This window comes from Corvus brachyrhynchos, unplaced genomic scaffold, assembly GCF_000691975.1.
Source record: "Corvus brachyrhynchos isolate BGI_N302 unplaced genomic scaffold, ASM69197v1 scaffold27, whole genome shotgun sequence".
NCBI lineage: Eukaryota > Metazoa > Chordata > Aves > Passeriformes > Corvidae > Corvus > Corvus brachyrhynchos.
Window position 1 is genome coordinate 408,922 of NW_008239139.1, and position 23,672 is coordinate 432,593.

Here is a 23,672-nt window from a genome sequence, read left to right on the forward strand (position 1 = left end):
CACCTGTAAGTTTCTAGGTAGGGCACTTCACAAAGAGATGAGAGGAGTGCCTTGGAGTGATTTCCAGCAGGTAAATATGTGAAAGCCTTTCTCTTGCACTCTGGGCAGCTCCCCTTGTCATGGGGGACTGTACCGAAGCAGCCTGGCCCCACCACCTTGTTTTACAAAGAACCACGTTTATTGCTGCTACATTTTCTAAAGTGCCTGAACTGCCAAACAGCTTCAAAGGTACCTGTGAGGGCCATCTCCTCTTGAAACATCATATTCATAGATCTCCTACCTTGGACAAGATTCAAAGCTGCTAAGCTTCCGTTTGGTGATTTCAGCTGCTGAAATCAGCAGCTCCAAGGGATTCAAGGCACTTTCAGAACATTAGCTATGTCTGAGGAAGAGTTTTAAATCTGTATTGTCAAATTAAGCACCTCAAATAGGGGTTAAATGCCTAGGACCTTCTGTTCACTAGCAGAGGTAAGCTAGCCAGGTGAAGGGGAGGCTTACCAATGGCTTAGTTTAAAAATATCACTTGAATGCAAAATTTTTATTCTGAGAAGAGTATATATAAGAAATGTCACTTCTTCATGTATTTCATATTTTATTGACAATTTCAGTTTGACCTCTTCCACTCCGATGCTGCAATACAGAAATAAAATTATATACAGGCCTGTCTAGCTAAAAATCTCAAAGCACTGAGAAACACTGAAAATAAACAGGAGGCTAAGTAGCAAACTATGACCAAAAAGTGAAAGCCATTTCAAAGGGTTTCTATCAGTCTTCCAAGTTCCCATGTAGCACCTCAAACTTGTTGCCTAATACCCCATTTCCCACATGACAACATCTTGATATTCAAAATAAACTTCAAATTGTCATTTATCTAATTTGAAACAGAATATTTGGCATTTATACTACAAACTGATGATCTCCAATATGTGCAAAACAACCCAAGGAAAAAGTATTTCACCTTTTCCCCGCAATGCCAAGAAGAAAATTTCAAAACAATGTCAAACGAAGCCGATAAAAGTTTTCTTGTGAAGCCTCCTAAAGGTTTAAAAAACCAAAAAAATGGGTTCAAGATGGTATTTAAATCAAACTACTGGAAGAAAAGGGCTATTAAAAATTAAAAACATGAATACAGCTTTCAGCTTAGGAAGTTGACAATGGGCAGTCAGACGTTAGAGGGATATTCTATAGGAAATACTGCTCTGCTCTTGTTCTGCTCTTTGTCTAAGCATATGCTGCTAGTCCAAGTCAGAACGTTGCCTGGCTAAATAATTAACTTTTTATGTTACTTTTCCTTTGAAAAGTCATTCAGAAAGAAAACTCCAGGTCAGCTTTAACGGCAGAATGACAAGCTGTCAACAAATCACATTTGCAGTGTCTGCGCAGCAGAAGAATTTGAATTCCCTGCCTGCTACTTCACAATTCTTGCTAATTACATTAAGTGGATATTTACACATCAGGGAAAAAAAATCCGAATTTCATATATTAAGATTTCCACATCTATCTGTCAAAACATTAGTGCATTTTCCTAATAGCAGTAGCTGCTTTTGTTCCTCACTTATTTGTCCCTCAAGAGGAGCTAGGCTATAAAACTTTCTCAGGAGTTTGCACAGCACATTTTCAGCATTTTATCTTCCAAGATTTCATATTTGTGGTTATTGCTTGGTTTCAATCAAATAAATAAAACAATCCTAATTTATGAAAGCATGTTTTGACATGCTTATATGAAATAATGTGTGTTCATTTGCCTCTTACAAATTAATTTGAGCATATCTGGAATTAAATGTTTGTCATAAGATAATTTCAACAGTAATAAAGTCCTACTGCGCACAGATAACATTACAGGACTTATCATGAGTTCCCTGGAGCTCACAATTTCTGTAAAACAGCCTTACTTCACAAACAACCTGTAAGCAGACTGTTGCTCATATCACTCTTATTTGATTTCTTCAAGGAGAAAGGTTGGAACACTCTTCTGAGTCTCAGCAAGTACCTCATTCAAATAAATTAACAGTATCAGCTACTTTTGCATTCTAAAACATTTAGACTTATAATAGGAAGTAGTGTGGATTATGAAACATAAAGCACACCACCATAACTTGTTATCTTAAGAGTTCTAGGATAAGATAAAATGTTACAAACAACAAAACCCCCACAAACTGTAGTCCACACCACAGAGCTCACAGATCTCGTTCTGGTCAAACAGGCTTCCTTCAGGTGATGCAGCATTTGGGGGGCCTGTTTCACTACTCTTGCTTCAGTTTTAGTGCACTGTTACCATGATGTGAAATCAGAGGGATGGATCAGAGCCCGAATTCTGCCCACTCATGGTGCCCAAAAAGCCAGCACCAGCATTTCAGGCACAGACAAGCTGGAAGCTGAGCAAACATGCACAAGGACAGAGCGAGATTTGGGATCTAGATTCCCTTTTATCGAGTGCCCAGGGAAGGAGTGTGTGCCAGCCATGAGAATGAGACACCTGCAACCTTTCACTGAGGATTAACCCCCAGACAGCCAGGCACACACAGAAAGGCAATGGGCAACCTGACTGGAGGCTGCCATAGCTCTGCCTGCTGGGATTTCCTAAATCAAGAAGGAAAGAAGCTTCACTCTCTGGGAGGACCACACACCAGTGAAATTGCCGGGCTGTACCCATACTCAGCACACACATCACACTTGACTGCGTGCACCCAGTATGTTATTTTTACTTGCAAGTTATTGGTATATGCACTTCCAAGCCCCCACTTCCAAGCTTTATTGGTGGGTGGGAGTTGTAGTTCCCAACCATCAGTGTTGGCCAGCACAGCACACACTCCGACATCACAAGAACTCATTTTGCATCTGTACGGCTGCTTCTCTTACACCTGAGGTTCACACTGAACACCCCCAGCACCCAGCAGCATGAAAAAGAAAAGGGATCTTGAAACTGAAAAAAATAACCCCTTGTGACATGTCTAAAACCCTGCTGATTTTTTTTACTTAGAATAAATCTTAACCCTAGGACAAACCTAAGTTCTTACAACCAAGAGTGACTGTCACTGCCAATATAAATGCTACCACAAGTGCAAATGGAAGAGTTGAAAAAAGTGAAAAAATGAGAGTTACCCCACTTGACCACAAGGAGGGTAAACCAAGGCAGTGCCATCCAGCAGCCAGGGCATTTAAAGAACATCTAAAATGACACCGTGAAACACCAGCTAGGGAGGGTACATTCCTTTTAAAAATTAAAATCAAACATTAAACAAAAATAAAACCAGAGCCGGTTAGAGAAACTTAAATAAAGCCATGAGATTTGCAAGAAACTGGAAATACTGCAAAATCAATTTCTTTCTCTAGGCTTTCTGGAAGAAAAGGAGGAGAAAAGTTCCAAGAAACTACCTTTTTATAGATGTTTTTGGAACAAAATAACTTTACCTTGTAAATTGAAACCACTTTTTGTTTACATTCAAAGCTGTAACTGAAACAAATTATTTTAATCAACTCTTTATTTTTATTTTGGCTTTCAACTCTTCAAAATCAGATATGACAGGAAAATTCTGTCTTCCACACATTTCCTAATCAAATCTCAGAAATCACTAAGGTAAGGCTGTCTTGTTTTTTTATTATTCTTACTGCTGACAATGCAGTATATCATCAATTCCTACTGCAGTCAATTACAATTATATTAGGAAGATACTAGAGAGCAAAATAAAACATTAAGAGGTTCGAAAATCTTAGGCTTAGTGCAGTCTTCATATCCTAAAGCATATGCAGAAATGGGTCCAAATGGGTCCAATTCTTTAGTTATGTTATCAATATACCATTTTTTCCCCACAGGATCTTGATTTGATTTCTCAAATTTAAGATTTCTAGAGAAAATAATACCCTGAAACTTCTAACACTGCACATAAAAAAACCAAAAACCTTTCATGTAAAATGAATCAGTCACAAACGCAGGGCTCTCCTCCTTCAGACATAACGCTCACATGATGACTTGTAGAAATTCTTAGTCATCTGTAGAGTTCTGTCAGCAGAGAGCGATAGTAGTAAGTCAGTCTCCTTTAATAATTTTTTGTTGAGTCTGTGTTTACTGAGATTCTTTAGGGGCTTATAAACTTAAGCAGTTTGGTCAGATTTTCAAAGTGGTTTTTATATCCAGCCCTTAACACTAGAGGGAACAAAGCCAAAGCAATAGACTCTGGGTTTATTTTCCTCACAATCAATAAATAACCCAAACTTTTCCCTAGGCATCATCTCCAAAATAGCAAGACCATTTTGACTGAAAAACTGTAAATGGAAAATACTAATTGAAGCAGTTAAACTATGGTAATCTACTGAAAAGAAAACATTGTAATGGGAGACATTGGGCAACTTTAATTATAGATCTCACCATTGCCTCTGTGACAGTACAGCTTCTTTGGAACTGATGAAATACCAATATAGTCCCGGGGACATTAAAACTTGACTGAAGGTCAATGACTGGTTAAACTGGAATGTTTCTGAGCCATTGTTAAATTATTCAGAATTATTTTAGGAAAGCTGCATGAAAAGTGCAGGAGTGCAATTTTAGCTTCATCTAAATGCACATACTGAGACTGGAAAAGGAAATGGGGAAACTGTCATTTGTGATTGCCTTGAAAAGGGAAAAAAGTAACATCTTATGTACCTTCAACTTACAACGAATCTAGCAGAGGAGAAGAGTGCAAAATAGTTCTTGTTTTTACTACTTATTTCCCCAAACCCTTTACTGCAAGAGCAAGCATGGAAGGAAAAGAAGAGGAATGGAATGTTATTTCAGTAAAGAATGTCATTATTTTTGTTTCTGTTGCTTAACACCAGTGGGAGGAGGTTGGCAAGAGTAAATAATTAACAATGATCAACAATCCCTTACTTTTGCTGCAGGACACCTGTTTCCTGATCTCTGTATATATGTTGCTGAATATGTGTCTGTGACGCTAAATGGAGTCTCCTCGAGCCATCACTTCAGAAACAGATGAATGAACATGAAAATGTGCAGTGCCCAGGTGTGCTCAAAGTAAGGAGGACTCATTATGCTGGAGAGCTGTGAGTGAGCCATGCAGTGTAAAAACCTGAATTTTTACACCCCTCATCTTCTTCCCTTTCCCTTCTAAGTGTGGTGAATTAAATGCTGACAATACATGAGCAGCACCGGCAAGTGTCCTGAGACTTTCCTTGGTCATGGTCAGGAGCTGTGCTTCCACAGCACACCCAATAACACATGGCAGCGCCTTCCCTTCCCCAAAGCTCGGATCAGCCAGCTATTTGCTATCAATTATTCACAACAAATGGTGCCAAGATATGTGGTTACTATATAAAGAATTCTCACTAGAGAGTAAAATAATACCTGCCGAGTCATTCTTCACTTTTGATCCTCCAGATTTATAGCTGTAACACGCTGTCAGTGGGGAGGAGGGCACAGTCTCTGAATATCCTTTCCTGTGGAGGTTTCATTCTTGCAGAATGAATGTTTCATAGTGTAGATTACAAGCAAAAAAAAAAAAAAAAGGGTGGCAAAATTTTTCACTTGGCACAGATCTACCAGAGGTGATTGCTAGGTAGAAGAGAAATTTCCAGGCTCTGGTCAGAGGACCACTGCAAACCAGCTGCATCAATAGAAGATGCTACAAAACCCATCAGCTGTTCACCACTCCCCATCTATTGGAGATAACCACCATTGAAATGGAGATGGTGGAGAGCTCCTGTGAGCACTCATCTGCCTCAGTGCTATGTCAGTCTGCATAGTTTTGAAAAAGTCCACACTGACACGTAAACCAAGATGGTTGTTAGCATTGTGCTAGATAAGAACACTATCATTATACCATGAAAAAAAAAAAAGAGAAGAAAAAAAAGGACCTTTCATACTTTTAAGCTCAAATATAAATATAAAGGCAGGCAAATTCAAATTGATTAAGCTATCTGAATGAATGTCTAAAGAGAGAATTATTCCCACTATTTGGAAGATATAATGCTACCTTTAAAATACTTGAAATGAAGAGCAAAATCTTTCAAGGATTAGTATAATAATGCCCACATGTACCACATTAACTCTCACTGAAGAGGAATGAACTTGTGCACACACACGAGTTCCCAGCCAGAACTATCACACTCAAAATAAAAAGCTTATCCATAAAAAAAACCAAATCAAAACAAAAACCCCCACCTCCTGGCATTAAGAGTTAATAGTGGGATGGGGGTGGGGTGGGAACAGATTTGTAGCCGATGGAATGAATGGGAAAAATGATGCTCAGATGCAATATCTGGCACTGGAAGAACCACAGCACTGGTTGCCGGAGGCTGGGCAGATAAGCCAGAAGGAAGATTACTGTCACTGTCTGTCCTGCTGTTATGTTAGTCTTTGGAATTCTGCTGCTGGCCACCTTTGGAAGAGCACACTCAACCAGGCTAAACAGATCTTAGGTACGATACATGACAACCATTCAAATATCACATATTGCCATCTCACATCTACTCCAGTGCTGAACTACCATACTCCTAGGTACACACATGTAAATCACTTCTCTGTGCCATTATGAAACATCACTTGCATAGGCTTAAGAGGGTTCTTGTATCATCAGATGCTTCAAAAGGATTTTTTGTACATGAGCAGCTGAGTTACCTCCAAACGTGGTTAAAGACATGAAAACAAAGCAAAGCACTGGGTCTGAGCTCTGATTGCTCAAGCATCAACTCAGATGCTGTGATCTGAGCCTATGTCAATTCTGGAACAAGTGACAAACTAATTACTCTTCTAAACAAAAGCAGACTGGGAAAGGCAGGAATCAAAGGACATGACACTCTACTATATGTCAAGAATAGGGAAAATTAAGAAAACTATAAACAAAACAACCAATCTGCTACTGTCAAGTAACAGTTTCAGAAGTCAGAAATGAGGGACTGTTAAAAACCTGTGCTATTAGACTGAGTAAGTTCCCAAAAAAGTATTCTCAGCCTATGTCCAAAGAAGTAGGATAAGTTTAATTTCCCCCTAAAAAAAAAAAAAAAAAAAAACAACAAAAAAACAACAAATCAACAGAAATCAAAGGTCAGGACCAGCAAAGACCAGCACAATCTGCATTTGCACTCCACCTACTCATAACACAGTCAGCTAAGGGCAGGATTAGATAAGGAGGCAATAATGTATTTAAACAAGAAAAAATATTCATCAGAGTTAAGATTTCACATATTTTATCCAGCAGTAAAACATGTTCTTTAAATAAGGAACAGAGCCCTAGGAATAGATAGTCCTTTCTTGCCTATGAGTGCTGTTTCTCTTCAATGTTATTATTCAGTATTAAAAAAAAGTGCTGCAAACCCAGTAAATAAATAGCCAATGTAGGTTTGATGAAAGATTGGCTCAGAAGACTGCTTTTGGCCTGAATAGAAAGATATGCTTTCATCCTGTTTTGACTATACTCATACGTTTACCTAACATAATTGGATGTAGTTAATATTGCAGGAGCCTTCAAGCAGCGCACATTTCCCTCATTAGTGGGTTTAAAGCCTTAATGATATCTCCTGTGCTGCAGAAAAGCCCAGTGTAGGCTTTAAAAGTGATTGGCAAGTTTCAACAGGAGAAAAAACTGGGGGAAGGGAAGGCAAAACCTAATGAAACTCTGATCTTGTTCTCTTCAGTTGCTTAGAAAAGGGAATCTTGCAGAATGATAGAATAAAGAAAATAGAGGTGAGGATAAACAAGCCAAAACAGATAATTTCAAAGGTTGACCTTACAGTAACTCAAAGAAACATGTAAAAGAAACAGGGAGTGGGTAAAAAGACAGGGGGACCCTTCACATACCTGCAAGACATTAAGACACATACTTAGTCCTACACAAACTCCTCATGGCACAAACAAGTGCACATGCACAGCATATTGTCAAATCAGCATCTTCCTACACCTGCAGCAAAACCACCTTTTCACAGTTTCATGATGCAGAATTCCCCTGCCCCCCTCCCTTTAAACCTCAATAGTTTGGCAGGGAAGCCTTGCATTTAAGAAACAGAATGTCACAATACACCATTAACTAAGTACATGCAAAGGATTTGGGGTTTTGTTGTTTGTTTGTTTTGTTGGGCTTTTTATTGACTAATTTTGACCATTTTCCAGGAACAGAAATTTCACAGGCTGATTTAGCTTCAAAAGAAGTGTAATTATGTACAGCTGTATTCAGTATTTCTTGACTGCCTTGAACAAGCAGTGAAAGGGAGATTTGCACACATTATCAGCCACTATCATTAGTGCTGTAAAGTACGTAATCCATCTGGCGTTGTGGTGTCTACCTAGGAGCAGGTATTGAACCACGGATGGCTGCAGTATAAAAGCATAAAGGGAGAGCCTTAAAAACTAACAAAACCACACAGCAACCTGAGTCGTTCCTTGATACTGAATTGTCCTTGCATTTGTGCTCTCCCATGGTTTTGCAAATCATTTCTATATGTACAGGCATGGAGAGTGGAGAATTAAAAATGTAAATTTCATCATGTGGTTTTGCAGTCTTCACAGGGGAAGAGGTAGCAGGATACCATGGTGATGGCAGCACTGCAGCCCATTAATAAACCGGAGAAAGACTCAGGGATAGATTCAAATGCTTAGACCCATGCTGAAAAACAACTCATTTCATAATAACTCTTGGGAAAAATAAGAGGGCTGTGAATTTCAACATCAGCTGTGGTCTCAACCTGCTGACTCATCATTTCCTCATGGGGAGGCAAGGAAAGAGGAAACTTGTTTTTAAGTCTTCTGGCCTCCTTACAGTCAATTGCATTGCATTCCCTTTATATTGCCAAGGTTTATGGCCCATAGCATTTGAAAACAGACAACCCACATTTGGAAAAGAGATAAAGTGGGAAGTTTTTATTTTGTATTTCATCTGTGTGTTACCGGTCTGTTTCCACCATCACTGCTAGCCCTTCATATAGGAGGAATCAGCCAGTTTTATTTGCAATCTCACCTGGAAATGTGACAAATATTAATGTTCATTTACTCAATTAGAGATTCATAAGTCTCAAGCAAACAAATTCATATGACCTACCTGGACAACAATATGTTATCCAGTTACAATAGCAGCCTCACTGGAAGTGTGGCTTTCTCCAAACCCAGCTACAGCCTGGTCACCACTGCTGGGGAGTATGCGGAGAGCTTCCTTCAGCCACAACAATGCAGGAAACTTTCCTCAAACAGCAAACTACCTAAGTCACCACTCAAAGGAAATACACTGTCAGTTAGAGGGTGTCTCCAAGTCAGTCAACAGGACCATCCTCAAATGAATTTGACTTAACTACAGTCAGTGTTTAAAGACTGATTGCTTGTAAGCCGTTCCGTGGCACTCCAGTCTACTGTTATTTATATCTTCCTAAACTTTCACAAGTCTTTACTGAATACTCAAATGTTTGAGGAGAGACTGTGTCCACCCTCTTTTCCATGAGCGGTAAAGAAAAAACAAAGTCTCCCATTTAAGGGAATATCCCATAAGTATGTAAATACAGTCATGGCCCACTGAATTAAATAAGAAGTAAGAACGTGCATAGAAGTAAGCAAATGCTGACATCTTTTTATGAAGAGTAGAGTCCTGGTTTAGGAGTCGTACTCCCCGATTCTGTGCCCCCACTGAGACTCCCCACACCACACTGTGGCCCTCTTGCTCCCCTGCTTTCCCCTCTCCCTGTGGTGGGATGCAGAGGGGAACAGGAGGCAGGAAAGGTAAAGATCATGGGTTGAGATGAAAGCAATTTACTGGAAACAGCAGTGAGATAAGAAAAGGAACAGTAACAGCAACAATACCAGTGAGAGGGTACAAGAAAAGAAAGGATTCACATGGAAACCCCTCCAACAATAAACAATACCAGACAGCTCCTTCAACCACATTTACTTGACCAGAAGGAACCCCTTCTCCCAAGAAGGGTGTCCCTTTCCTCCACCCCTGGCACTGATGTGGTATAGAATAACCTCAGGGTCCTGGCCATGCCCCCTCCCGGCTACTCAAAATACTTAACCCTGTCCTGGCTAGAACCAGCACAAGTGGTCAGCAGAAGAAGGTGCCAGGCGTTCCAAAGGTAAATGCAAATGAGCTTTCCCACTTCGCCGGACATAGGTTTCACTTGGTTTCCTGTTCTGAATTAGAATCACAAATAAAAATTACAAACTTGAGATGATGATCCTCAAACACTCAATTAAATCTGATAATACTAACTTTCCTACTTTAGCTTTTTTTAATACTTCAAAATAGAAACATACTTAAAAGGGAAAAAAAAAGAGCTTTTCATTAAAACTTTAAATCTGCATTTCTGAAGCTTCTTTTAAGAACAAACAAAAAACCCTCCCACCACAACTATTTAAATTAACAGATAAATCAAATCCCAACCCATTGCCATCAGTCCTGAAGCACTCACATTCACTAATGATACTCTTCAGCTGGAAATTCCCAACATACTCTTTTACATTTATTAAGGTGACAAAGCACTTCCTAAATGCTTTGCCCTTGTGAACACAGGAATTCTGTAGCAAGGCCAAAAACTGAGCTCAGAGCTCCTGAATCCTGACCTAGAGCCCTAATCACCAAACCAGACCTCTTCTCACTGGGATTCAGAGAATCAGGTGGTTCACAGAACATGGTCTACTAATATATCAGCTCCTTCTTTAAGGGTAACCGAAGCCAAAGTCTGATTAAATTTACAGTCAATAGCAGTGATCATTTGACAACATTAGTTTTGTGCTATTAGCTTCAGCATATGGGGAATAAGGGGCAATTTGTTGTGCATGTATAAAAAGACTTACATAGTGTGAAAGAAATGACCCTCCTGATATTTATTATTTTAATTTTCAAGTGTCCATTGCAAGCATAAGCACTGCTACTTTAAAACATTTAAACAAAACTGAATTTAATTGCTCAGAAAAATTAACCTGCAAGCTCTCTAAGCAAAAAGGGGAAAGAAAAAAAAGAAATCTTGAATTAAAAGCTATTTTATGAGGTATAGAAAGCAGCAAAATAGTTATATAGATATATATATTGACCAAGTTAGAAAGGTATTCTAGTATGTCTAGAAGACAGCCATGGAGACACACTTGGGAAAGAAAGCAGATATTAGGGTTGTTTACTCTCAGTGCTCCTGAGCCATCAGGTCAAAACAAGGAAAAGAGCCCTTGCTCAGCTTCCTGGCACTGGAAAATCACTCAAGCATCTGGGCTCACGTGGCTGTATAACAGCACCCACAAATATGCAGTCAAACAAATTAATATTAAACAGATAAGTGCTATACAGGCAAATGCATTCCCTGCTAACATGACTGCCTTTCTATAATGATGCTGTACCAGACAAGATTTCAAAACAACTATGATCTAGAAGCTGTATCAAACTAGTAGGCAAAAAACCTAAGTCTTAATAAATTCACTGCTTGGACACCTTTTCACTTATCCTTGTAAGGCAGAGAATGATTTTTGGAAGCACTGAATATCCTCAGCTCAGTGAGACCAAGGCTTATTGTATATGTGGCAGGATTGATGCTTGAATTTGTCCTACAAAGCCAGGGAGGGAGGGAAATCACAAACAACTGGATGTTCAAGGCACAGCCTGCCATCAGGCACAACGGCTTTACTGCATCACAAACCGAAATGCCACCATGGCAGGTACAGAGAGATATTTTGTGAAGTTTCCATAATAAGATGGCACAACTGATGTCTACAGTGCTCTAGAGATTGGAATAGAGATTCAGCCTCTCCTCAAATCACAAGGAAACCCCAAATCCAAATCAATATATGTGCATCCATAAATATATACAGATACGTATTCAAGCTCACATGCAGACATAGCAACTAATCATAGGACATGTTGGCTCCAGAGGTGTTATACCAGTCACCTTCCATGTCCTATATCAACCAAAAAAACCAAGATGAAACAGGATGAAGGAGTGAAAAAATGAAAAAAAAAAATTCTAAACAGAATAAGCAGTGAAAAAATTTAAAGCACATTCCTTCTCTCTGCAGGCACAAAACCCAGCATGCATTCAAAACTAAATATCACAATCAGACTATTCACACACCCCAGATCATCACTCATGTATTAAGCCATCCCACTGAACAGTCATTTTAAAGGGTGGAAAAATGAAGACCTCATTATATAGATATATTTACCATGTTTTCTCATTTGTTTGAATCATTTTCCAAGTACCAACTTGCCTGCTGTCGTACTGCATCACTGGAGCTCCAAACCGTGTGCCCAGGCAAAGGTAAGCTTCCAGCAAAGTTCATTCATCATCTGTTTACAAGCTGAGTTCATTGCACTTAACAACAACAGTTTCTAAGTTAACAAAGAAATTCACATGAAAGGATGACGATGATGGCATCAACACAACCGGAAATAATCCTAGGAAGTTTAACTTGAAGAAAAGAAACATTTCTAAACCAAACAACGAAGGGGGAAAGGGTCAAGACAGCATGCCTGTGTGTCTTTTGGCAACAGTATAGAACTTTTCGTTCCTTAACTATTTTCACATTACATGTCTCCAAATTAGTATGTTGGTGGGTTCATTTTTCAAAATAAAAACTGTATTTGTGAGAGAGAGACTGAAGAAACAGCCCAGCCCATAAACTGGATCAGACTCCAGGTTTGGATACACAACTGGATTACCACTGTTTACTGAAAGTCAGCACATCAGTAGGGCTGATGCCTGTTCTCTAAAAATCAAGGCAGAAGGCAGCAAGAAAGATCTTGCACAAGACACGCAAGTGGTCCTTTATTTGCAAAAGGTGAAGAACACAGACACACACATAGACCAGTTCCTGAGCTGAGCTGTTTGAAGCCAGTTGTTACATCCCAGTCCTGCTCTGGAGACACATAATCATTATCAGTCAGTGTAGAGTCATCTAAAGTTAATATGTTGATTTCTGTTGACTGAGGCCCTGACCCAAAATTCACAGAATTACAGGATAGTTGAGTTTAGAAGGGACCTCTGGAGGGCATCTTGTATCAAATTTAGATAGATCTTTTGATACAGTAATATACAATTTTCTTTCCCCTAGCAAGAGACCAGAAAGAACAGCCAGTTCAGGATTATGTCAGGCATCCTGGACCACAACTGAATAAAATGCAGAAAATAGGTTCCTTCCTACTTGGTGGTTGCATTTTATTTGTTTAATGCCTCAGGTAAGCCTGAATGATTACAGGTTTACCAAAATAAAGGTGGTGATGATGAAACAGCTTAGTGTAACAGACGAATTCTACATGTGAAAAGAATAATCAGATCTTATGTGGATGAACTAGAAGATGATGAGGACGAACAGACAAGCGAAAACAAAAAGATGCTCAAGCAATTCATTTTTCCTTCAAAAGGGATACAAGGAATTTGTAGCACATTATATTCCTGGTACTTTCTTGTTCTTATTTTTACCACTTCATTATTGTTTGCTGTTAATCCATTATTATTTGTTCCACTGTAGCAGGAAAGCTTCTGATGAGAAAACAGCAACGTTTTCTTACAGCAAATGGAATTGGTGTAGATTTTTGAATTTTAAAATGTCACTCTCCCCCAGCTGGTTGGGCGGCAGATTTAAGGATTTGGTCTTGGGAATCAACCACTAGTTTTCACTTGCGATAGCCACATGAATCCTGGCAGAGCACTGGCTCCAGCAGCCTAGCAAACCTTGACTAGCCAGTACTTACCTTTGCCTTAGGGCTCATTGAATCCACATTTTTAGGAAATATTTTTACCGACAATTTCTGAATTATTTTAATTATGTACCAGGTCATGTTTCTCTTCACATTGTTCCACCTTAACATTCTGCTCCTACATTTTTAAAAGTACACTTTAATGATTCTCAAGCACTAATTGAAAAACAAATTTTCAATGCAGAAATTGAAAACAATCTGACAACAGATTATGTATCATTATCCCACCTGGAAGAAAGCAACAACCATCATAATCCTATCTCATTCACAAGACAGTAATGAAGTAAAAAATGGTCTTAGTGCTCTTAAAAGGAAACTTCTATTCAAGAGACAACTTAACACTGTTGTGAGAAAAAGGTATCATTTACTCCAGCACAGCCCTGCCTAAATGCTGGCTGAGGTTTCCATCGTTAACCTAAATTAAAATTAATTCCACATTTTTTGGCAGAAGGTCTATAAACTAATTTTCATATTTTCTTCTTCAACTATAATTAAAAACATGGGGAAAAGGCTTCATATGCCTCATGTATGAAGGTATATTACAGCAGACATTTTTGGTTTTAAATGGCTACAATGCTTACATTAGTTGAGATCAAATTAAATGGGAAAATAGAGTGTCATTATTGCCTTCCTGTGATTATACAGGTAACAATACATACAGCCTGTTCCTACAAGGCAATAACAGCCTGTGTGCTAGACTTGGTTGCTTATTCTATAAGGAAGTGAACCTTAATGCAGATTTGATCTGCAGTCACCATACACTTCTTTTGCAAGAATTAATAACTAGTAATTCAGAAACAAGAGAAGATGGCAGGGGAATATAAAAGACTTTTTACAGCAATATTCAAAAGATATCCATAGTAAAGACATGAAATATACAGTATCAAAGGGAAACATAAAATGAAGAATAGTTTAGCTTGTGTTCACATGCAAGATCTACTTTGTCTATACAATGAGTGAGCAGACAGGTTTAATGTGTGACAAGTGCACAAATGGTCTAGGTCTTTCAGGATGTAGAGACAGGACACAAGGTGCTTCCAAAAGAATCCTCTCAGCAGATTAAAACCATTCTCATTCCATAAAGGCCTTCTGATGACTTCCCAGAAGGTAGTCCACAAATGCACAATCCCAGATTAAAGTCATCCTGCTTACGAGCACTCAAAGGCATAACACCACATTACAGACAGCTTTAATGAAAGCTGTCAGAACTCACTGAATCATCATCTTACTGGCTTCTACCAATACACCCACTGTTTTCATCCCTTCACAATTTAAATTTCCCATTGTCTCCTAATCAAATATGTATATATTTTACAATTAATTGAAAAAGAGACAAAAGAAACATGGAATATAAACTTTTTCTACATTTAGCTTTTAGAATTAGTCCTGCACATCCTGAAACTCAGTGACAGTTTGTTACAGTAGTTACAACTGCTACAGAGCGAATAATCTCTGTTTGAGGCATTCTAGATTAGACAACTCACATTTCACTCTGGTGAATGAAGTACAAATCTTGATTTTGGAAATGCACATGTGGAGGAGGGGGAAGAAAAGCACAAGTGTGTTTTCCTAAGACCTGTTCAAACCCACCTGCTTTCCCATCCTCTCAGCCTAAAAGACTGACACTCAAGCTGAAAAAAAGACTTCGGGTGGAAATAATAAGCCTGTGCCATGTCTGGACTGGAATACATTAGCCTAGCTTTGTGAACAGCATTGACTCCGAAGTCAGGTCTATAACCACTCATCACTGGGGAAGGAATTGGTAAAATAAAGCAGGGGGATCTCTTTAGTATTTTGAATTCCCCACTAGCAAATAGAAACCTTCAATTGAAGTAGAGGAGCTTTCTTTGATGTCTTGGGGTGACTTTATGATGTGTATCCCATATCGCTGCCCTATGCCCAGAAATTAATTCTTGTGCCTTTCTATGCCTTTAAACTGAGCCTGAGAGGAGGAAGGAAAAGACTGAGCAAAACTTTTTCAAAGCAGTTTGCAGCTTGTTCAAGGTCATACACAGATAGTGACTTTCTTTTCGAGCCAGCTTTCAGCCAGTTGTTCAGTTTCTTTTTCTCCGGAGAGAGACTGAGAGTTGAACTTTTTTTTCTTTCCCTGGGATTTTGGATTTTTTCCCTTTTTCTGTGGATTGCTTCAATATCAGAACACATCAGGAGGACTTTCCACCGAGCACAGAGGGCCTGGCCCTGGGCCAAGTCCCAGCTCTGTGGAGACCAAAGGGAGGACTCCAACACTTTCCCAGGTTTTTTCTTCATAGCAAAAGGTTTTATTATTTAGTATTATTTTCCTTTTCCCGTGTGTTTGTTAAATAAATAGTTTTTCTCTCTTTCACTTTCCTTTGAGGAAAATTTATTTTTCCTGAACCTGGTGGGGGGAGGGGTGGTTGTGCCTTCTCTCAGAGGATGTATTTCTAAATTTGACCAAACTGGAACATTTGACTAATTTTAAAATATACAAACAGAAGCAACCCTATTAAAAGTCTTAAAATGACATTTATTCAGTCAATGTGATAAGAAAGAATTCTATTACTTGGAAAGTGCTTTTCTCACTCTCACCTTTCAATCATTATTTGCATACAATCCAAATCACATCTGAATAACTTCCACTGGCCTTCCTCATGTACCATCCAGCATTATTTATATTCATGTAGAATTATTAGTGTACAGGATAGCCGAATACTTCACCAACAGAGCTGACTGCAAATTAAAGAGGAGACAGCTTCCAGTGTGAAAACTCCAGAGGAGAAAAGATGCCCAGGTTAGATGTGGAAGGACCCAGAAACATAGGGCTGCTTGTCTCCAACAAGTGAAAAGCAATGGCTGGAAGAGGGGAGAACAAAGTGGAAAGTGAGAAATTATCAAAGATTGTAGGTATGTGAGAAGACCATAGAACAAGCATATGAGAGCATATAAAATGAAGGAGGTTCACTTGATTTAGACTCATGGGCATTAAGCAAGAGAAATAGCAACCCTGCACTGGAGGGAAACTGCTAAGTTTGCTAAAGGGAGGCTAGGAGTTAAATTTTCTCATCTGACATAGGCTTTCTGGTTAGTGGCAGGGATGTCACTCTGTCAATGTCTCCATTCCTCATCAATAAAGCAGGATGTTGTACAGAAAAGCCACAAATTATTCAGGGGGCAGCCAAGTGATAAGGGCAAGATACAAACCTGCAGAGACAGGTATACCTAACAGATCCATGATGAAGAAAAAACAAAGGAGAGAGAAGGAGAGAGTGGCTATAGTGACATAACCTATCTGAATTTTAGAGAGTAACACAGATGTTACAGACCATGATAGCTGGACATATAACCACAAGAAAGAGAGAAACCTCTGAACACAAAAAGCCTGGAGAGGAAGAAAAATTTCACCAACTGAGAAGGGTGACAAAACAGAGAAAGATATATCCAACCAACCAGGCTGACTAAAGTTAAGAGCAGAACAAATCTCTGAGTGTCCCCTCAAAAAAGCTCTCTCATTTGAGGGAGGTGTTACTGGATCACCAGCTACTGCTAGGAGTAGTGGGTACAGTCTACTACTACCAAATATAAAGAAAAAAAGCATGGACAAGTTATAGACAGGAAGAAAGAGGGTTCTTTCTTGGGGTGGAAGAAGGGAAGGAATGGAAAATTTCTTCAAGTATAGAGAAAATGGGGAAAAGCCCCTTGTCATAATAACTTCAGCCTAACAAGTATAAAAACAGATTCTTGCTTTCAAGTGTGAGTTATGGGCAGAATGGGGGGCAACTGGTACCAGTAGTTATTAAGTCAGATATAGGCAGTCACAAGATGAAACTCATGTACCAAAAGAAGCAAGCAAAGGAGACAAGCAGACTGCAAACAGACTGACTGGTTGCAGACAGGATCAGAGGGACAGAGAAGACAGACAGCTGATCAGAGAAGAAATGTTCCCTGAGGGCACAAACAACCCTCCTGAATACATGTGAGTTTATTTGAGCATACAAAGGGCCCAGAGGGAAGCAGGGAATGGATGGGACTGAGGCAGCACGCAGTGACAGTATTTCCTTGTAAAGTCCTGAGCAACTGCTGGAACTCTTTACTATCCCTCTGGCCATTCACCCTCATTATTTGTTCTAAGCAGCTCTTGAAAATGAGCTTTCCAAGATGAGTGTAACCAAGAGCATATGTATAAATTCTTGCTAACTCCAACTTCCTTCTTTGCTATTCATTATTTTCAGGTATGACTAATATACAATAGCTGTGGGAGACATGTCCTTGTCCCAAGCAGACTGCTCCTGCCCTGTGAAGTCTAAAAGCACAAAACAGACCATGTGTGGGAGAAAGCAAATAATACCATCTCCATGTTACAGATTGAAAACTGAGGAAGAGAGCTAGTAAGTGATTTTCCCAAGATTGCACAGGAAGGCAGTGGCAAAACTGGATATTGAAACCCTCTCTCTTCAACATCCACCTGGTGCTTCAGTCACAAGGACAGTGTGTCTCTTCTAAGGACATTCCCTTTCATCCTTAGAGTGTACTGGTAACAAGAGTCATTGACTGAATGTATATATTGAGTGTATATAACTTAAAGTCTTACTGAACCATGTTGTAATTTTGCCTCTCTCTATTTCTGGCTTCCTTGTAGCCACTTTTGGTCTGAGCTTAAATTAGCCATGCGACCAACTCCATCCACAAAGTCAACTTTTATGTGTACTTACAGTTCTGTTGGTGAAGTTACTGAAATCTGTCACTAAGATTTGCTTGATCATCTCTGGTGAGGAGATCACCACAAACATCTGGCGACCAATATAATACCTAGAAAGAAATAGAGAACCATTTTAGCAGATGGTGACCACCAAGAACCATCTCCTTCCCTAAAACATCACTTTTTGCTTGAATATACTTGCTGTGAACAAATACCACAGAAAATGTATTCCCTTAGGTAAAGCAGTATCTTTCCCCAGTCCTATCAACTGTTAAATTAAGATGCATGGTCCTGGAATTTAAAGGAAATAGCTTAAAATCTTTTACTGATTAATCAATACTCAGCCAACATTTTAACGTAAAGGTTTACACACTCTGCTCACTCTGAATTCTGTACAAAGTGATGTAGTATCACTAAACCAAACTATAGAGGAGTAAAACATTAGAAACCAACTCAAATAATCATGAAAGACCTACAAAATTGAATTTCCTGACATCAGCCACATGAAATGTCTTTTCATGGCTAAGCCCTGTCTCTAATGAGTTTTTCCAGAAGTCCCCCCATCATGACTGCAACAAAGGCACACTTCCACCACTTCTACTAGCACTGGAGCAGAGTGCAACTCAGGTTCTGCATTGCCATGCACAAATCTTATGTTACACTAATAGGGAGAGAAAAAAAAAAGGGGCAAAAGAAGCTTTACCAAGTCTAAGGCAATTAGTCAAACTTCAGAAGAAGAACGGGTCATAGGGGCCTGTACACCCTCTATCTCCCTGCCCTGATTTTAATATGACCTTGTGGAGCCAGGGTCTGCCCTTCTGGGTCTTCACACCATTGTGGATGCTGCCGAGGTACTGGGACCCATCCCAACCCTACAACTTCTAGGGGTGCAGAGATCCCTTTTCCAGCCCCATTCCTTCCAAGGCCCACAGGCACTCAATGCTTGGCTGCTCTGCTGGGGGAGGAAGAGGCACCACCAGCAAGCAGAGGTTGCTCGCAGTCCCTACCTTCGTTGATCGCTGAAAGACTATTCAGGCAGTGCTGTCTTTTCTCCACCAGGATAGAGGAAGAAGAGGTTGGACACAGCCACAGGAGGACCAGACAGCTCATAGCAGAACACAAGAGCAGTGCCACAGATGCTTCAATACCGTGGTAATATCTGTGCCTAATCGTTTTGGTATGATATAGCTCAGAATCGATATATTGCTTATCACCTGTCTACACTGCAGCAACTGAACAGACAAGCAAACCCCGGGCTGAATTAAATATAGTAACTAGAGGTTCCCATGGCAATGAGGCTGCAGCAGCCTGATTTCTTCAAGGGCAAACAAATCAGACAAATATCTTGATTCCAAAGCAAGGCTTCACAGTCCAACTTGACCTCCCTAACACCAAAACTCGTAACAAACAAATGGCAGAGAAGAACAAGAACACAATGTGCTTCAGGAGGGAAGACATCATCTTTACTTCTCTGGTGGGTTTCCAGAAGGAACTTTTATTTCCCAAATGCAACTCACAGGCTCTACTGGAACCTTAGATATGGGTGGTGTGGTCTGTGGAGGTACAACTTTTTCAACCTTCCCAGTTTGCTCAACCGCAGCAAAAGCAGCTGTCTGTTAATGGTCAAACTTTTATTCTGAATCCTCATAGGTGCATACAAAAGAGCTGAGGCCTCAGTTTAAAGAGGGTTTTGATCATAGACTTTAGCAAAAGAGGATAATTCCCTACATGCACCTTTTGCATGTAATTTGTACAGTTTCTCTGGCATCAGGGAGGCAACACAAGCTCTCAAAGCAAAGATACGTGCTGCTCTGAACCTACCCAGGATGACCAGCCACAAATACTGACCTCTCATGCTCACACCTTGCTTTTCTCTTCCTCCCTCCAAGTTTAGCAAGTTCCTTGTCACATTTAATGGTTAGTGACTGATGGTCCTGCAACAAACAGCTTTCCACAGGGACCAGTTTCCTGACACCAGATTCCAAATTTGAACCAGAAGCTGATTATGTCTTCTACCCAGACAGCTTAACTCTGACCAGCAAGGGACACCCCACAATACATCATGCAAAGCATGTGTGTGTAGGAGAGACACACTTCTAGTTTATTTCAAACCTGGGAAATTGCAAATCTCCAGCTCCCGTCCACTGGGATAACAGGATGGTACTCACAGCAGGAGTCTTTATGTCACAAGCACTTTGTGCTTGAAAGCATTCAGGACTAAAAATTTGGGACAGGAGCATCTCCTACTCAAGCTGCTTTTATGAGAAAGTGACTCACAAGCCAAGCTTATCCAAACAAATCTATTCATCATCCTCCAACTCAGACCAGTCACCCGAACTCCCAGTTCTGTTTCCACACCTAAGCGCTTTCTTTTTCATTTACTCTTCTCTAACTTTCTAGCTATATGCACCTGCTTTTCCTTTCTTTATCCAGTTATAAATTAGGGCAGAGAAGGAGAAGAAGGGGGGGAAAAAAACCCCTACAACTACTAAATTGAAAATGCTGGGGGGAAAAAAACCAAACAAACTTAAATTGATTTTTAAGCAAAGTTCTGCCTTTTTTAAGAAATGACTGCTATAAAGCACACACATTATTGTATCCCAAACAGCAAAAGCTCTCTTCCCACCTTTTTTCCATTCTCCTACTTGCTGTATATAATCTTTCTAACCTTTTTTAGGACACGAAAAATGAGGTTTTGTATGGACGCACTTTGGAAGTCAAAATCCATACACTAGAAGCATGACTTCCATGGTCTTTCCCTGAAGTAAAGGAAAAAGGACAAGTAGAACTAGACACAAAACAAGATCACCTGAGCTATTTCATTTAGCAAACACAGGTTCAGACCCTGAAAAGCCACCAGAAAGATGCTTAACTGAGTTTTAATATATTTAAAATCCTTTGCAGGATCAAGGCCTCAGTCACAAAACAAGAGGCTATCTCCCAACTAGGTGTTTTGGGTTTTTTTCACTTGTTTCGAAATAGCAAGTAAAAGATAAAATCCTCCTGAACAATAATCTATTCTTCCCAAGTAAATAACATATTCACCCTTGCTATGTAACTTCATTTTGATGCTGTATTACTGGATGAGGATATCGCTAGTCTCAAATAGACTTAGATTTATTATTGAACAAAACCCGATATTCTTGTCAGATTTTAATAAATAAGAGTTTGAGAAAAACAAAAGCCTCTGGGCAAGTATATCACAAATGGATTCATGAATAATTTAGGACAGCACTTTTTATTAACTTTTCCTAGGCTAATCTTTTCACAGGGCTCATTCACACACAGAAGTCCTACCTTTGGCTACAGTACCATCACACTGCTTGACCCAATACTTTATAATATTTTCATGTAGAAAGGGTGGAAAGCAAATACTTGGGAATACCTAGCCCAGTCCTGCAAATAAGCAAGAATTCATGCATGTAGTATTGCACCCTTGGGGCGATGTACCTCTGTCCACATGGAAATCAGCTGTAGCACTGCCACACCAGCAAAACTAAATTTCATGACCCACATATGGAGGCAAATTTTCCTGGGTAGATGAGGCGTGGGTTCATTAAATTATGCTGTCAGGGCACTTTCTATTATATTTCAGTTTAAACTGCAGCCCTCCAGAACAGAGAAAGAAATTCACATTTTAGACTAGTAGCTTTAGCTCCATTGGAGGGTGAGGCAGGAAAGACCTGGTACCAGTACATCAACAGCACAAGGACAGTGTGAGCTTCCTCCAGCAGATGAAAGTGTGGATGAGGAGCCATTGCCCCAGCAGGCTGGGATGGCCAGGCAAAAAGCTTTTCACAAGTGTTCAGCAGAGGCCATGGGTCTATTCCCAGAAGCTGTGAAAAAGCAAAGATTGCCGAAGGGTGCACAGGTCAAGGAGGGGGTTATGTTACAGGGTACTGAACAAAAGCTAAACTTCATCAGAAGTGTTTTAGTAACTGAAGAGGCTAAAAACACCCACCACACCCAGCTGTAGCAGTTTCATTCCTAAGAGCAGACAAGCACCACTCTCAAGGCAATTAATGAGAAGGACAGAGATGATGGACTTGTGTTCAGGGTCAACCCAGGATGTTGCAGCCCTACTTACAATGATTTAGTAATTTAATAAATGCAACTTTTCTTTTATCCCCAAGAATAAACAGCAATCCAGCAATGATATCTGCAGTTTTGCTCATGCACCACTGTTGCTTTCTGTAGAGATGTGGCCTAGGTATCTCAACCCCACACCTAGTGCCTGCCATGGCCACGGCCACAGAAGATAACCCATGGAGGTAAGAGATGCCTGCCAAGTCCAACTCTGAGCTGAAGTAGGAGCAATGAGACAAGGGGCACACTGGACTGCTCGGTCCCTCCTGAAACACTTAGGACCATCATCTTCCTTCCCAATATTTGCCAGGGATACCCCCAGAATGCAGATTTCTGTTCTGAGATGACACAGAGGAACAATCAGCTACTTTTAATTCAAAAGACCAATTTAGCATTAGCCTTTCCATGCTCCCAAGATCATCCTAGCCACACTGCATGGTCATCTGCTGCTAATAGCATCTCCCAGGTCCTGAGCCATGGACATGCTCTCTGAGCAAAGCTCGCAGCAATACTGCCTTGCTGCACAGGAAAAGGTGGAGAGCACATACAGTACCTTATGGCAAAGGGCCATATGTTTTTGTATAACATCCATGTGGGAAACACCTGCAACCCTTTCACCTTATTTACAGTGCTGCTATCAATTCACAGAAGACTTTGATCTTCCTATCTCAGTCCCATGTATTACAAACACATTAATCATAAAATATATATATGCTGTTAGGCAATGAGCAAGGCTTTGTTTTCTATATGCTGTGGTCTGGTTAAGTACACAAAGATCATCTGTAGAGCCATATGAAAATAGAATATTTTATTATCACTATTTTCTTCAGGGAAGAGCAAAGAACAAAGAAAAAAAAAAAAAAAAAAAAAAAGGCAGTGGGGGGAGAAGGAGAGGAGTACAAAGACACAGAGATACAGTGGGAAAAGGCTGATTTTCTCAGGACACTTTTCCTAAAAGAAGTTCCTCAATCACTTAGCCTCTTTTGTTTAGAGACACCCTTTCACTGCAGGCAGAGAAACATAAAAACGAATAGCACAATGCTTGTTTAAAAGAGGCCTGAAGCCCAGCGTTACTTACTTAATTATTTCAGAGGCCAGCAAATTGATTTGTCATAGCACTGTCCCCTTTCAGTGCTCGCAGGCAATTCAGATGGAGTAGGAATAAGAAATACATAATGAACAGCTGCAAAACCCAAACACAGTCTGCACAGAAAGGGAGGAGAGGAGAGGAGAGGAGAGGAGAGGAGAGGAGAGGA

At 39.9% G+C, this 23,672-nt stretch overlaps 1 protein-coding gene across 7 annotated transcripts in view; it reads right to left on the minus strand.

Annotated features, from left to right (window-relative positions):
• The window catches only part of TBXAS1 (thromboxane A synthase 1), a 265,782-nt gene that overhangs the window by 112,900 nt on the left and 129,210 nt on the right, over window positions 1-23,672 (minus strand). For 6 of the 7 annotated variants that reach the window (XM_017739992.1, XM_017739993.1, XM_017739994.1 and 3 more), the window contains one exon: window positions 18,344-18,440. In XM_017739992.1, coding sequence (XP_017595481.1) covers window positions 18,344-18,440 — 97 coding nt within the window. Of the gene's footprint in view, window positions 1-18,343; window positions 18,441-19,337; window positions 19,575-23,672 lie in introns of those variants that run through there. The other variant, XM_017739996.1, reaches the window with a different exon arrangement.